The following is a 13278-nucleotide window of genomic DNA, read 5'->3' on the forward strand; positions in this document are numbered from 1 at the left end:
ACAAAGAAGCCAGATGCTGTGCTAAGTAAGTGATTACCTGAATTGAAGTCAGACACCCTTGTGGGCAACACTGACTCTTCGGGCCAACAATGTACTGGGGAGACCCCCTCCGAAATAATGCTCGGCATCTTCCAAAGGGCCTGAACCAAACCCCCACGCCTGTTCAAAATGCACCTTTCACACACCGTGGTTCTCTGTGTGCACTGAAAAGGAGACAAACCAAATGAAGTTCTTGAGATAATTGCCCGTCTCACTCATTTGTCAGAGGGGCTATTTGCCATTTTTCTCTGCAGCCCAGGACATGCTCGCCAGTTTCTCTAGGGAGCCCCCGACAGCGGGTTCCTGTCCCAGCCCCTCCTGCGTCTCCCTCAGTCCTCTCTCTCCCTCCCTTTGCCAACATTAGCGAAGAAGTTAACAAACGGATCTAATTACCACGGTGGTTTGAGGCTTCTCAACTTTTTTTCCCGTTCCAGCTGTAAAGATGTCCTCAGACTGAGCTTCACGTTCAGAACTGCTGTCAAACCCTCCCTTTAATGGGCACTTAAATTTAATGTCGAGCTCATGCCTGTGGAAGACCTTGATTAAATTTGCAAACAGTAGACTCTAACCAAACCAGAACGTTAGAGTTGTCTCATTTCGCCTTTCAAGCTTAAATCCCAGAAGTTTTCTTTTCTTCTTTGCAAAGAATTACAGAAGTTTGCTTGCAAAGACCCCGAGTATCAGTAAGACAGCAGTGTAACAAGCAAGACACTCTGAATGCTTTTAGAGAAAGGAAGAACTCCCGCAGCTTATTAAAACTCTCTATGAATTAAAGATCTTTCCCATTGCTTTATTTTGCTCCCTCTCTTTCAAAATCTATAACTATTCGCTTTTATGACTCTATAATAGAAGCAGTCCTAAAAAGTTTATTTAAAATCTTCCTAGTGTTCTTTTATGCGCACTGCAATTAAGAGTTTTGTACTGTATGGGCAGAGTGAGAAACATTACGGAGAAACAACATAAAAGAAATATGATAGAACCGCCACTAACAATGTCAGTGCTTCAACCAGCAACAAATTTCCAACTTTGTCTCTTTCTTCTGCTGTTTCTTTTCTCGTCTCTGATACTCATACAGCCTCTCCTCCTTGTAGAGGTAATAAAAGGCTAGAAGTTAAAAGAACCTGGAAGACTCATATTCTTTTTCATTGGCTACTGTTTTGAAAAGAGGCTGCTGGCTTTTGATTTTTTCTTTTGGGTTCTTCCTACATCATCCGATTCAAACAGATCTGCTTTCAAAGAAAACAAATCAAAATTGTCAAGACCTGTGAAGCGTGAAGCATAAATTGCTTTTCCCCATTCCAAAAGCACCAGCAAGGCATTAATTTCTATCTTCTTATACGAACCTCTAACCCTATCCTCTAATCTATAGACTTCACAAAATATTTATATATTCTTCTGTATAATACATGACAGGAGATCAGACCTTATTACAAGGAAATTGAACTTGTAATACAACTAATATTTAAACTAGTGTTATTTTGGAGTTTGACTAGACACATAAAACATTCAAGTAGGATGAGAAATTCTCGGGGCTGCCAGTATAAAATAAATAGTCACCTAAGACACAGCTCGTGTGCTGTTAATGGCTCCGTCCTTTCAGCTGGGAGCGCAGGCTCCATAAAAGGAGAACGTGAGGCAGAAGAAAAAGATAGCCTTGCAAAATGTTGCCAGATATGAAATATCCTGTCGTAAGATTTCCCATTGAACTACAGCACCGAGACTGCGTCTAATATTTCCCTTCTTTTTTTTTTTTATTAATGTTATGATAGATTACAATCTTGTGAGATTTCAGTTGTACATTTTTGTTAGTCATGTTGTGGGTACACCACTTCCCCCTTTGTGCCCTCCCCCCACCCCCCCTTTTCCCTGGTAACCACCGATCAGATCTCCTTATCAATATACTAACTTCCACCTATGAGTGGAGTCATATAGAGTTCGTCTTTCTCTGACTGGCTTATTTCGCTTAACATAATACCCTCGAGGTATTTCCCTTCTTTTAATACGACGGAGACCTACATTTCTATGCTGGGCTTTCTAAAGCTAACTTAATTCTGTCATTAAAACAGCCCCATGTAGCACTTGTTCTTAACATTAAAAAAAAAAAAAGCCTGGTGGTTTTGCAGTTCATGGACAAAGTGGTCAACAGTCATCAGATTCCTGTTGGGAAGAATCCATGATAAAAGCACGAGCAGATGGTTTCAGAAGGGAGAGATTTATAGGGGTAATTTGTAGTGGAATAATACTATTTTCTGAACTAGGTAATAATAATTCACAAAGACAAGTAAAGGCTCAGATAGTATCTCATTTAATTATATGTTGCTAAATATTCCAAGAAATCTTTGCTCAGCGGCCTAAAATAAAAACCTGATCAGCTGACATTTCTAGGTTCTGCTGATCTGATCCTGTTTAAAGCCTTTTCATATTGCTGCACTTTTTCACAGCATTTAAAATGTGCTCTTCTCACAGTCAGTTTTCTGAATATCATGTCCTCTTTTCAATTTAGTGAGTATCTGATTCTAGAAGATCAAGGAAAAGGGACCCTCTTCACTAGGAAGACGGGACAGAAATAGAGTAATATTTTTCTATAATCCAAGGTAATAGGTGAGGAAGGGTTACATTTCAACCTGGGTCTCTCTTCTAACAGCCCCAAATCCTCTGGGCGAGTAGACCACAGGGAGGGATCAGTTAGCTGGATAAGGGCCTCCACAAGGACATGGCTGCGACGTGCATGAAGGGCATTACCCGCTTGCTGAAGGCAGGCAGAGAGAGCAGGCATTAGCCTACTACGTCTGAAATCATCCGCAATGTCCACTCAATTCCACTGCTGGCACTGGAAGGAGGGGCTTACTGTAAATATCTGAATATTCATTACCAAAGTTAATGAATTTATCAAACTTATTTGGCAATTCACAGCAATCACAGAAACCATAAGGTGTGGGAGTTGGAGGGTGGAATGAAGAAATACTCACTTTCTGTACAATCTTCTTGCTTCAGTAATTGTCTATTCTGCATGAACCTACCCCCAGAGTGAATGGAAAATGACAGCAGATAAGGAGCACCATCATTTTATACAACAAAACACTTCTATTTGCTAATACTATAACTACTATACAAATTCTGTTTCTCTTCATTCCCAAGTCATGATTCATTTCACTGGAGTTTGCTGCCACTCAGAGGGGCAAAAGTTCTCCTTGCTGATGTGGAATAACCACAAATGGCCAACTCAACAGAGAAAAGAAAAAGAAAAAAGAGTTTAAAATCTTCATTGGTGATTGGCAGTGTGTTAGATATTCCAAAATTTCACTTTAAAAACTTAGGTAATGTCCAACCTGTTATGACCTAATATGACTATTGCAATTACACACACACACATATACATTTTGATATTTATTAGCAAAAAAATGGTCCAGAAAAGGATTAGGTCAAAATTAGTGATAAGGGTTAAAGTCATTTTCCGTCCTGTTGTATCTAAGGGACAGTGATCAGTCTGGAAAGCTGTTTTAGCTCCTAAAACAGGACTACGTCACAGCATTCGAGTGTTGGATTTGAAGAGAAATTCTTCCTCTTCCCTTTTGTTAAAGCAAAATGCAATGGAGGTCTTTGTTTTTACCTGAAGCCTGTTTTCCTATGAAGTGTGTGTACATGTGGGTGGCCTGGGGTGGGGTGGAGGGGGCAGTGGACAAAAAGGTTAAATAAGAAAAAGGCAGCATCTTAAAAATAGGAAATGAAAGCTCCTGAAGAAGAAGGGTTGCTAACTGCTCAAGCGTCATTCACTGAAATAATCCTCTAGTCCCTCCATATCCATTTCCAGAGAGGAATTTAGAGAGGCCAGGGCAGACGAGGCATTCTTGGTTTTCTGGGCACTTTGTTTGGGCTGAGGAGTTTCTGGTGGGATGGACTCCTTCTTGATGTCTTTACCACCATTTAGAACCCGCTGGCTCTCGACAAAGAACTGATTAGGATGATTCAGAGAAAAGCCGCAATCATCCACCTGTGCAGGGAGGCAAATGCGTATCGAATTAATACACAGCAAAAGCATAAACACAGGGCTTCACGAGCCATCCAGACCTCATTCAAAACTTATTTAATATCTGAAACACAGATCCCAGCAGTTCCCGTTCGTAACACTGAATCCACTACTTACACGATTTCATTCAGCGGGAGCTTCAACTATTACTTGAACACGAATGGCTCCTGCATTTGTATTTCCAGCCCAAACCTCCGCACTTAGCTCCCGTCCCCTATCCAACCCTAGTTCCATATCCAACTCTTGCTCAGCATCTCAGATGGCTCAAAGGCAGCTCCAAGCAAAATGCCTGGCATATTGTCAGTCAATAAATACTTGTTAAAAAAAAAAGGAGGGGGGATATTTAAACATTCTAGAATCACAGAGAATGGATATAAACACAGATACAACTTTGAAACTGGTCTCTGATACCACTGATATTTTAGAGCTTATTTATAAGTCTGGCATATGCACTCCCATTTAGTATAATACGAACTCTGAAAAAGCAACCTAATTTAATGTAATTTCTTCACTCAAATCTTGGGCTTTCCCTGGTCTTACTTTTTATAGAAAATCTTTTTCTTTTTGTAATTTTCATTGTGGCTTAATGCAAACATGACCACGTTCTCTTTTCTTAAATACTAGTACTCAACTTAAATTGTGAATAGCATTTCAGATTACCCATTACTCTGTGCCTTTAATACTCAATAAGCTTTTATGAAGGTCTCAATACTTTTTGTATTTGAAGATTCAGCAAGCACTACTTTTTGTAAATTTTGATTCTAAAATGTACTAATGGTGAACAAAAATATATTTCTTAATAGTAGCAAGCACTTACTTAATACCTACTATGTGCTACTTAATACCTACTATGTGCCAGACATTATTCTAACTGGCATAACCACACACACACTCATTCACACACATGTATATACTCAGTTAACACCCATAAGAGCTCCCTGAGGGTAGACTATCAATATTTTTCCACTTTTCCAGATGAGGTATCTGAAAAAGAGAGAGCTTAAGTAACTTGCACAAGATCATATCCTGGCAGGGCTGGAGATGGGATATGAATTAGCAGAGTCCATGTTCACAACCAGTGTGCTCTGTTGCCACATCCTTGTGTCAAAGTCAATAACTTTATGTTGTATTCATTCCTTAAAACATGTCAACCTTTACCAGCTCGTGGTGTTCTCTATTGGGGTGTGACATGACAGCAAGACAACACTTACAAGGAAGTGTCTCCTGAATGGGAACCTCCTGCATGAGTCACTTTTTCACATTCAACCAGTGGGTCACACTGAGTTGATCACATGTAACAGTCAACCTGGCCTCCTTGTCTTCTGCAGTTGGGGTTGACAACACAAAGAATATCATTTTGCTTGACTTACTTAGTCTGCTCTTTTTTTTCGTTAGGGGGTATTTTCACTCTATATTTTTTATAAGCCGAGAAGTGATTACACTTCTTTTGTTCACCTGTCTTATATTTATCAACATTTTTATGTCTCACTCTTTGTACTGAAGTGACTTGCACACAGTAGGTATCTAAAATTATTTGGTCAGTTGAGCCCAGAACTAACCAGTGTATACCAATCAGACATTTCACATATTACTTGAAGACTTACTATGACGAGGCCATGTTATGAACTAATAGTTTTTCAGCATTCAAGAACGCATTTGATTGACAAACTCTAAAGAAAATTTCAGTCTAGAAGGTCACATACTTAAAAAGCTCTGTCAAGAATGAAGAAGTGATAAGGGCCACAGATAAAGCCCTATTATATTCGCTATTAGAGGGAAATGCAAGGAAGGCTTTGCTAGGGAAGTGCTGTATGAGTTGAATCTGGAAAGAAGGGGAGAGTCAAAAGCTGGGATAATGAGGTCAAGGGCAATCCAAGCAGCAGGACCCCATGAGCACAGTAAAGAGGGAATGTCCAGGGAAAGCAAAGAGTTCAGATGGCCTGGTGTGAAAGGCATAGAGAAGGGAATAACAGAAAATGAGGTTGGAAAGACAGGCTGGGGCCAGACCTCAGAGAGCCTTGAAAACCAGGGTAAGTAGTCCAGACGGAATTCTGCAGGCAGCAGGGAGTCACTAGAAATCCTGAAGAAGGGAGGTGACGTGATTAGAGCTGTGTATATAGTCTGAGGGTAGATTAAAATTGATTAGTAGAGGGTTAAAGGAGTTCTCGTCATGGTCGAGAACGAATCCTCCTAACAAGTGGACCAATAGGCAGAAACAAAGTCTTTTCTGGTAATACTTACTTGAGTACCCCAGGAGTCCTGATTTTCTTTAGTCAGCTCTTAGTACATCTTGGGCTGATGATTTTATAGTGACTTTAGTGTAGAGCACATTGATAGTGTAGAGACTGATTTATTTTAAGAGTTATTACCCTGATCACTAAGAACAAACTTTTATTTGCTACTTTGCTGCTTAATTTCAAAATGTTTTACAACATATCTACAATTTTTATTAATAATGGAGTCATTTGAGAACTTCTTTATTTTATTTGAGTTTTCATTCAATTCATTAAAAACTGGGAGATAAAACATAAAGTTTGCATTTTACAAAGAGTTTCATGAAAAGTAAGTTTATTGCTTAGCACACCTCAATCAGAGGCTTCCTGTTTTATAAAGAGAGAACATTAGAGATTAGAAAATCCTTGGGGATCCTTTAAGTTGAACCTCCTCCTTGTACAGACTAGGAAACTAGGCCTAAACAGATTACATGGTTTATGGAAAGTTATACAGAACTACTAACTGGTTTTGTCTGAAGGAGAATTCAGGCTTTTTGGCTAGATCACTTAGTTGTTCTGAAATCTGTTTTAAGAGGTTTTATGCAAAGTCAAACTTGCAATCATATCATTATCAATATTATTTCTAGCGTGAAACTTGGCTATAAAGATTATGAAAAAAATAGTGGTATGATTTCATGCAAAAAGAATCTAGCACCTTGTGCTATAATTACATATTGAGGATTTTCTCTACCTTGTTTCAAGTTGTTAAAATTTCAATATATCTATCATCACAGATGACTCTCTGGATTAAACTGAATTATTAGACTTCAACGTGGACCAACTCAAATCTGCTAATCTTTATAAGCCTCAGTTTCCTCATCGATGAAATGGAGACAATAATAGTGGCTATGTCATAAGGTTGCTATGGGGAAAACCAAAGAAATATGAATATAAAAATAAAGAGTTGGTTGGTTCCATGAAATCTAAATTAAATGCTTTGGGAAAGACTCAAGCAAGGCAAATCACTTAAAAAAAAAGTTGAATTCTCAAAAGGATAGGGAAAAAAACATATTGCTTTGTATGTATCATGAGTTCCTTTTCCACCTTAAAGAAACCCAAACTGGCAATGGTGTATTACAGATACGGTTTAAGAAGAAAAAGATGAAATAGAATTCCAATCCCAAAACTATACTCAAATGAAAGACCTTGCCCTTAGATCAAAAGATTAGCAAATAAACATTTAAATGTTTTAACCTGAAAATATGTTTACGGAATGTACTTATTTTTAATGATTCCCCATTTTAATTAACATTTTCATTAACCAACTAAGACAGTGGCACGGGTTGTGAAATGAGGGCCTGTACCATGGTTCTGGATGATGTTATGTTTCTCAACTTTCCCTCTTACGTCTGTGATTGTCCTTTCCTAACTCATTTTGTTAAGCTTATTTTACTGAACGTGTGGTCTATTAAGTTGCTTGACAGCATGATGAAATTATGAAGAGTTTCCTTCTGTTTACTAGAGTGTATTTTCTTCTAGGATGGGTTGTCTTTTGAGTGCCTTCTTTCCTTCACTTTTAGTTTTAGCTGAAGGAAGTGTAATTGGTCACCATTCAGTTTCCTTTCCTCTTGCTCAGGAAAATAAACTTAAGAGTTTCTTCGGGTGAAAGGAAGGAGAATAAACCAAACAGAATGAAAATAGATTTTACTTTAAAATCAAATTAGAAAAAAGAGAGAAAGAGAATTATCCACATCTAAATCTCCCATTTCACTACTTCTGTTTAAGAGTCAGTAGCTGTCTCCTTTACTCCTCATTAAAAAAAGACAGGAACATTCAGTTTTATTCATTCTAGATTTGGAACTATTAAGTGGAAATTTTTACGATTTTGTCGGCTGCAAATCTGGTTTTTCCTTGCCTTTTTTCTTATTTGGTTACTATTGGGGCTGTTTTTCTTTGTGGCTAATGGTTTTTTTATGTTTTGTACATTTTGTTAATATTGTGAGAGGGAAATTCTGTGATGCATTTTCATTCTGCCACATTAGTTTGGAAGTCATAAGTGCTGTAAAGGATCTGAAACAAGATCATATAGTTGGAGTCTAGATGAAGGGGGTGGGATGGAGGTCTTCATAGGCTACATTATAAATTTTGGATTTCATCTTAAGAAAGATGGCAATGGGAAAGCCTTTTAAGGTTTTTTAAGCAGGTTAGTGAAATGATCAGAGTATTCTGTTTTAAAGATCACTTTAGCAGCTGTGTGGAGGACAAAGATTGGAATGGTGCATGTGTTGTAGACGCTGGGAAATGAGATGGCAGCTACTGCACTGATCCAAGTGAGAGATGATGTGGCTTCTAGCCCAGATAATGACCCTGAGTTATTACAAAATAGCTTAACTGTATTTCGTATATCCTGTTCAAGACTGCAGGAAAATGTGTGATTGATTTTAACAAGATTTCTGTAAAGATTTATACAGTGGAGAAAAAATTATGCTCAGCTCTTTGGAAAAGTTTCCTGAATGACTCAGCGCCTAAAGAGGACTATTTCTAAAGAAACTATTTTCAATTAAAATTCAGAGGCTAACCTACACAAGGCCTAGTGTTTTCATTTACACATATGGAGTATGCCGAAAAGAAAAAAATACACTGCGGTATAAAACACTGCTCCCTAAAAATACTGAGGAAAACGGGTTTTAAGCAGGCCAGTTCTGACATATAGTAAGTGAGTATCTCGCAAACATTTGCTTGGAATCAACACATTTTGCAGACAATGACCTTCACACAAACACAGGTCTCATATTTCTGCCTAGTAAAGGTAGATTTTGAAGGAATAGAAGCAATATTGTGTTACCTATGGGATATTCAGGTTTTTAATCAAGAGGTTTTGCAATGACAGCATATAATGAGGCAGCCGGTATTACCAAAACAGCCATATGGAATGATCACTGTGCTGCTGCAAATACTCTCCGTGAACCGGTTCAGTTTCAAAACTTCATTAAAGTGAGTTTGATCACAGGCCTTGGGAAAACAAACTGGATTTTTTCTAGGGAGTGAGGGGGACAGCAGGCAGGATGGCAGAAGCCTGACAATAAAAATAGATTCTATTTTTAAATCAAATTAGAAAAACTAACGAAAAGATATTCACATCTAAAAATCTATAATGAGACATCTAGTGAATACGAACAGGCTTTTTATTTCATTGATTTACGTGTGGTTTAAGTTAGACAATTTCTATATATGGGAGGATTTAGACATGTTTTTTCAATATCTTCATTAATCTAAGGCAAGTTTTAAAAACTGGCAATAGCAGTAATACTCTTACAGGAATAATCAATAAGCCAGATACTACAAACACAGATTTGAGAACTAAAAAAATATATTTCTTACTTTTTAGCGATTATGTCACAGATGCAATGTTTAAATCTAATTTTTATAACACAAAAAAAGGGAAGAGGCTGAATAAAAGACCTCAACTTGTGGAAGTTCTGAGGCCCCTTCATTATTTGTGGGCCTTTCTAATTAAGAACATGCATGGAATGAAAACTCTCAAGCTGAGCAAGCAAATTAGGGACTACAGTCTTCAAGGGAAAGAGTCATGCAAAATTGGTGCTGAAAATATCAAACGTGGCTTTTCTGGAGAGATTCCTATTCTGATAAAATTAATGAGAATTTGTTGTTGTTTATTATTTTATTGATGCTTAGTTCTTTAAATTTTGTAAAAACAAATTCTTTCTTTTTAAATAAGAACCGTATTTTCAGCATTTAGGGGTGAGAGAAAGAGGACTAGGCCCGCCATCGACCAAGGTTCTAGCTCAAGATCCCCCATTAACCAGCTGTGGTGCCTCGGGCCAGTCACGGTCATGTAGAACCACTATGTGTTTTTTTTTTTTAATGTAAACTATGAAAGTTGGATCATGGATCTGGACAGAAAAATGCTCAAGACCCCAACAGCCATTATTGCAAATCCAGTACCAGATACTACAGAACAGCAGAGTCATGGTTAGGCTTATAAGCTTTAGATGAGTTACTCAACAGCCTGGTTCAAATCTGAGTTCCATCCCTTAAGAGCAGTACGACTTTACACAGGTTGTTCAGCTGCTCTAAGCTTTATTCAGAAACGGGGCTAAAACAGTACCTAGCAATAGTACTGCGGTGTGAATGAAAAGAGCTAATGTGCCCGAAGTACTTAGTGCTGTGCCTGGCGTGCATTAAGGGTTCTATAGATGTTGGCTGATATTATTATTTTCATCATTATTGGTAATATTATAGGATATATTTTCCCTATGAAATATTTTACCAAGAAATTCTGCAACTATAGAACCACAATAGAAAAATTATTTCATGCAAACTAAATAGAAAACATGAAAACGATTATAAAACTTAGCATAGCATTGTAGCTGATGATGAATTCAATAAATGCAATATCTTTCTTGGGACGGATATGGATCCCTTTGAAATCTGATAAATACCAAAGACTCCAAAAAAGAAAAATGTACACACGTACACGCAAACAAATGTTTCAAGAGGTGCATGGACCGCCCAGTGCATTCTCGGACATCTGTCCTAGGTTAGGAAGCCATCATCAGGATCACTGGTTGCAAACTGGGGATTGGTGGGCTGAATTTGACCTACAGATGGGTTCTGTCGGCCTGCACAGGGTCTTAAAACTTACCAATGTGAATGCCTCTAATAGGACACGAATTCTTCAGTGTACCACAGTTCCTACCAGACTCTCTTGTGTTAATCTCAGCCGGCTTCACTTTTTTGGGTTATTTGCCTGACCTCTGTAGGCCTCTGAGTTTGTGACCTTTGTTCTACATCTTTCAGAAGCTTCTAGTAGGCCTTCTCGTACTAAGGAGGCTGGCAAGATAAAAACCAAACACATTTCCCTGACTCCTTTCAGTTGAGGGTCCACCGTGTAACCTAGGTTCTGCCATGCAGGTAAACACGAGACTTGGGAAGCAGATTCGGGTAACATGAGGTGGCAGCCGTAAGTTGAAGAATCAGATTTTCTGCAAGGAAGATGGCAAAAGCCTTTGGTTCTTCTGGGCAGCAGTGACGAAAGTTCTAGATCTACTCCAGGGGTTGGCTAACTGAGGCCTTGAGTCAAATCCAGCCCACTAACTGCTTTTATAAATGCAGTTCTACCAGAACGCAGCCAGGCCTCTGCCCTTACGTACTGTGGATGGCTGCTTTTGCCCTACAACAGCAAAGCTGAGCAGCTGTGACAGACAGTATATGGACCATAAAGCCTAAAATTTCTACAACCTGGCCCTTTGTAGAAAAAGTTTACCGACCCTCAGTCTCACCCCTAGATGTGGAGTGGTGGGTGGCAGCTGTAGCGAAGACGGGTTTTCTCAGGATGCAGCTTCTCCCAGTTACAATATTCCTGGTTCTGTAGCATCCAGGCTTGATTCTCTAGCCCTTCTATAAATTTTATAAGCTAGCTAGTACCGTATAATAAACCCCTTTCTGTTGAAAATGGCTAGAGTAGTTTCTCATGCTGCAGCTAAAAACCCTGAATGAAACATGGAGTAACAAAAGACAAAGACCAAGGCTATAAAGATTAAAAATGTACTTACATTATGTGTCATCTCGAAGTACTTCTGACAGGCTACCTGGTAATGTGTCCCCTTTACTAAATCCAAAATCTAAAATGAATGGGAAAAAGAGAAAGAAAAATTAAGAATTGTTTTTCCTAAACCACAGTAGCTCATGGTTGTTGGCCTTTTCATAATCTTCATTCCAGACAGGAAATGTATGAAATCATGTAGCATGTTGTACTTCTGCAGCCTGAACACTGTGATAATTCTGACATTATACAGTAGCTGTTTGGGTCAGCATTAAACCAAAGATGACAAGAGATAGTAAGTGATCTTTCTGACCTGCGAACTGTGAATTTCAATAACTTTACCTAGACAACAAGTTGAAATTAGATCCTAGCATTATGATTTTGACAGTTATTGTCAGAACGTCATATTGCAACATCTCTTTCAAAACTGTAGATACAAATCTAGTAATCTAAATAGTTGGTGCATGAACAATCAGGTATACTATTTAGATTTTTATTTTCCACATTACCAGTTTATACAGATACAGCATAAAATACAGCTGCGTGCACCTCAGGAAAATTTAAATGTAAACCCTTTGGATGAGTATCTGTGGAGAGGGAATGCTTTTACCTTCAATCAGATTTGTCCTTTTTTGAAATGAAGTTATTTCTAGTAAAGCTCAGCAGAATATGAGAGCGAATAGTCTATTCTGAACACCTATTAGGAACATCATCCTATCTTTTGTAAATACAATTTGCTTTCCAATTCTACTTCATGTAATCTCTTCACAGTGGTGCAAACTCCCCTTCTTATCAGCAAAGTGCAATGCCAGTTGAAATTTGTAAAGTTTCATCACCTCCCCACCAAATAAATAAAATGTATACTTGGCCTGTTTATCAAATACAGTAAAATGCTGGAATTAAAAGATAGCCTCAAACGAGAGGGAAATACAATTCTGGAGAAATGTTAATTTCTATCACTTTGCAAAAGGCTGACCTTCCTATGACAAAAAGAAATGTGCACGAACTCTCGGATTCTTGCTATCCTCATTATTGAATATAGCTTACATCTTTTGACAGATACACAAAAAAATTACAGTTGCAGAACAGGCATCATATAATAGTGACAAGATTGTGCTTAAACCAATTGTTTTTCTCTGAGTGGCTTATAGATTACATTTGTGAATTTCAGGTCACCTTTTATTAAATCCTATGTGAAAGACCTGGGTAAACGCTAACCAATCATAGCACCCAGGATCCTGCCCTTCTGCCTATGTGACCTATTTACTTTTCTTGAATTATTAGACAAAAAATGAAAAATCAATTTAAAAGGAATGACTAGAAATTTTTAAAAATGAATAAAGTCACAAAGTTTTCCAAATAGTTCTAATATCCTGAGTTCATATTTGCCAATGTTTTTACACAGAGAATTCAAACTGTGTTGAAATAAACCT

The 13278-nt window shown here is 38.0% G+C and overlaps 1 protein-coding gene across 3 annotated transcripts in view; it reads right to left on the reverse strand.

Moving 5' to 3' along the window:
* Positions 1-3413: 3413 nt before the first annotated feature.
* The window catches only part of PRIM2 (DNA primase subunit 2), a 334584-nt gene continuing 324719 nt past the window's right edge, over positions 3414-13278 (reverse strand). For all 3 annotated transcript variants that reach the window (XM_070514633.1, XM_070514634.1, XM_044776918.2), the window contains 2 exons: positions 11856-11924; positions 3414-4030 (listed from right to left, as the gene is read on the reverse strand). In XM_070514633.1, the coding sequence (XP_070370734.1) occupies positions 3806-4030; positions 11856-11924 (294 nt within the window). In that variant the 3' untranslated portion in view covers positions 3414-3805. The remainder of the gene's footprint in view (positions 4031-11855; positions 11925-13278) is intronic.

The sequence above is a fragment of the Equus asinus genome, chromosome 8 (assembly GCF_041296235.1).
Source record: "Equus asinus isolate D_3611 breed Donkey chromosome 8, EquAss-T2T_v2, whole genome shotgun sequence".
Lineage (NCBI taxonomy): Eukaryota > Metazoa > Chordata > Mammalia > Perissodactyla > Equidae > Equus > Equus asinus.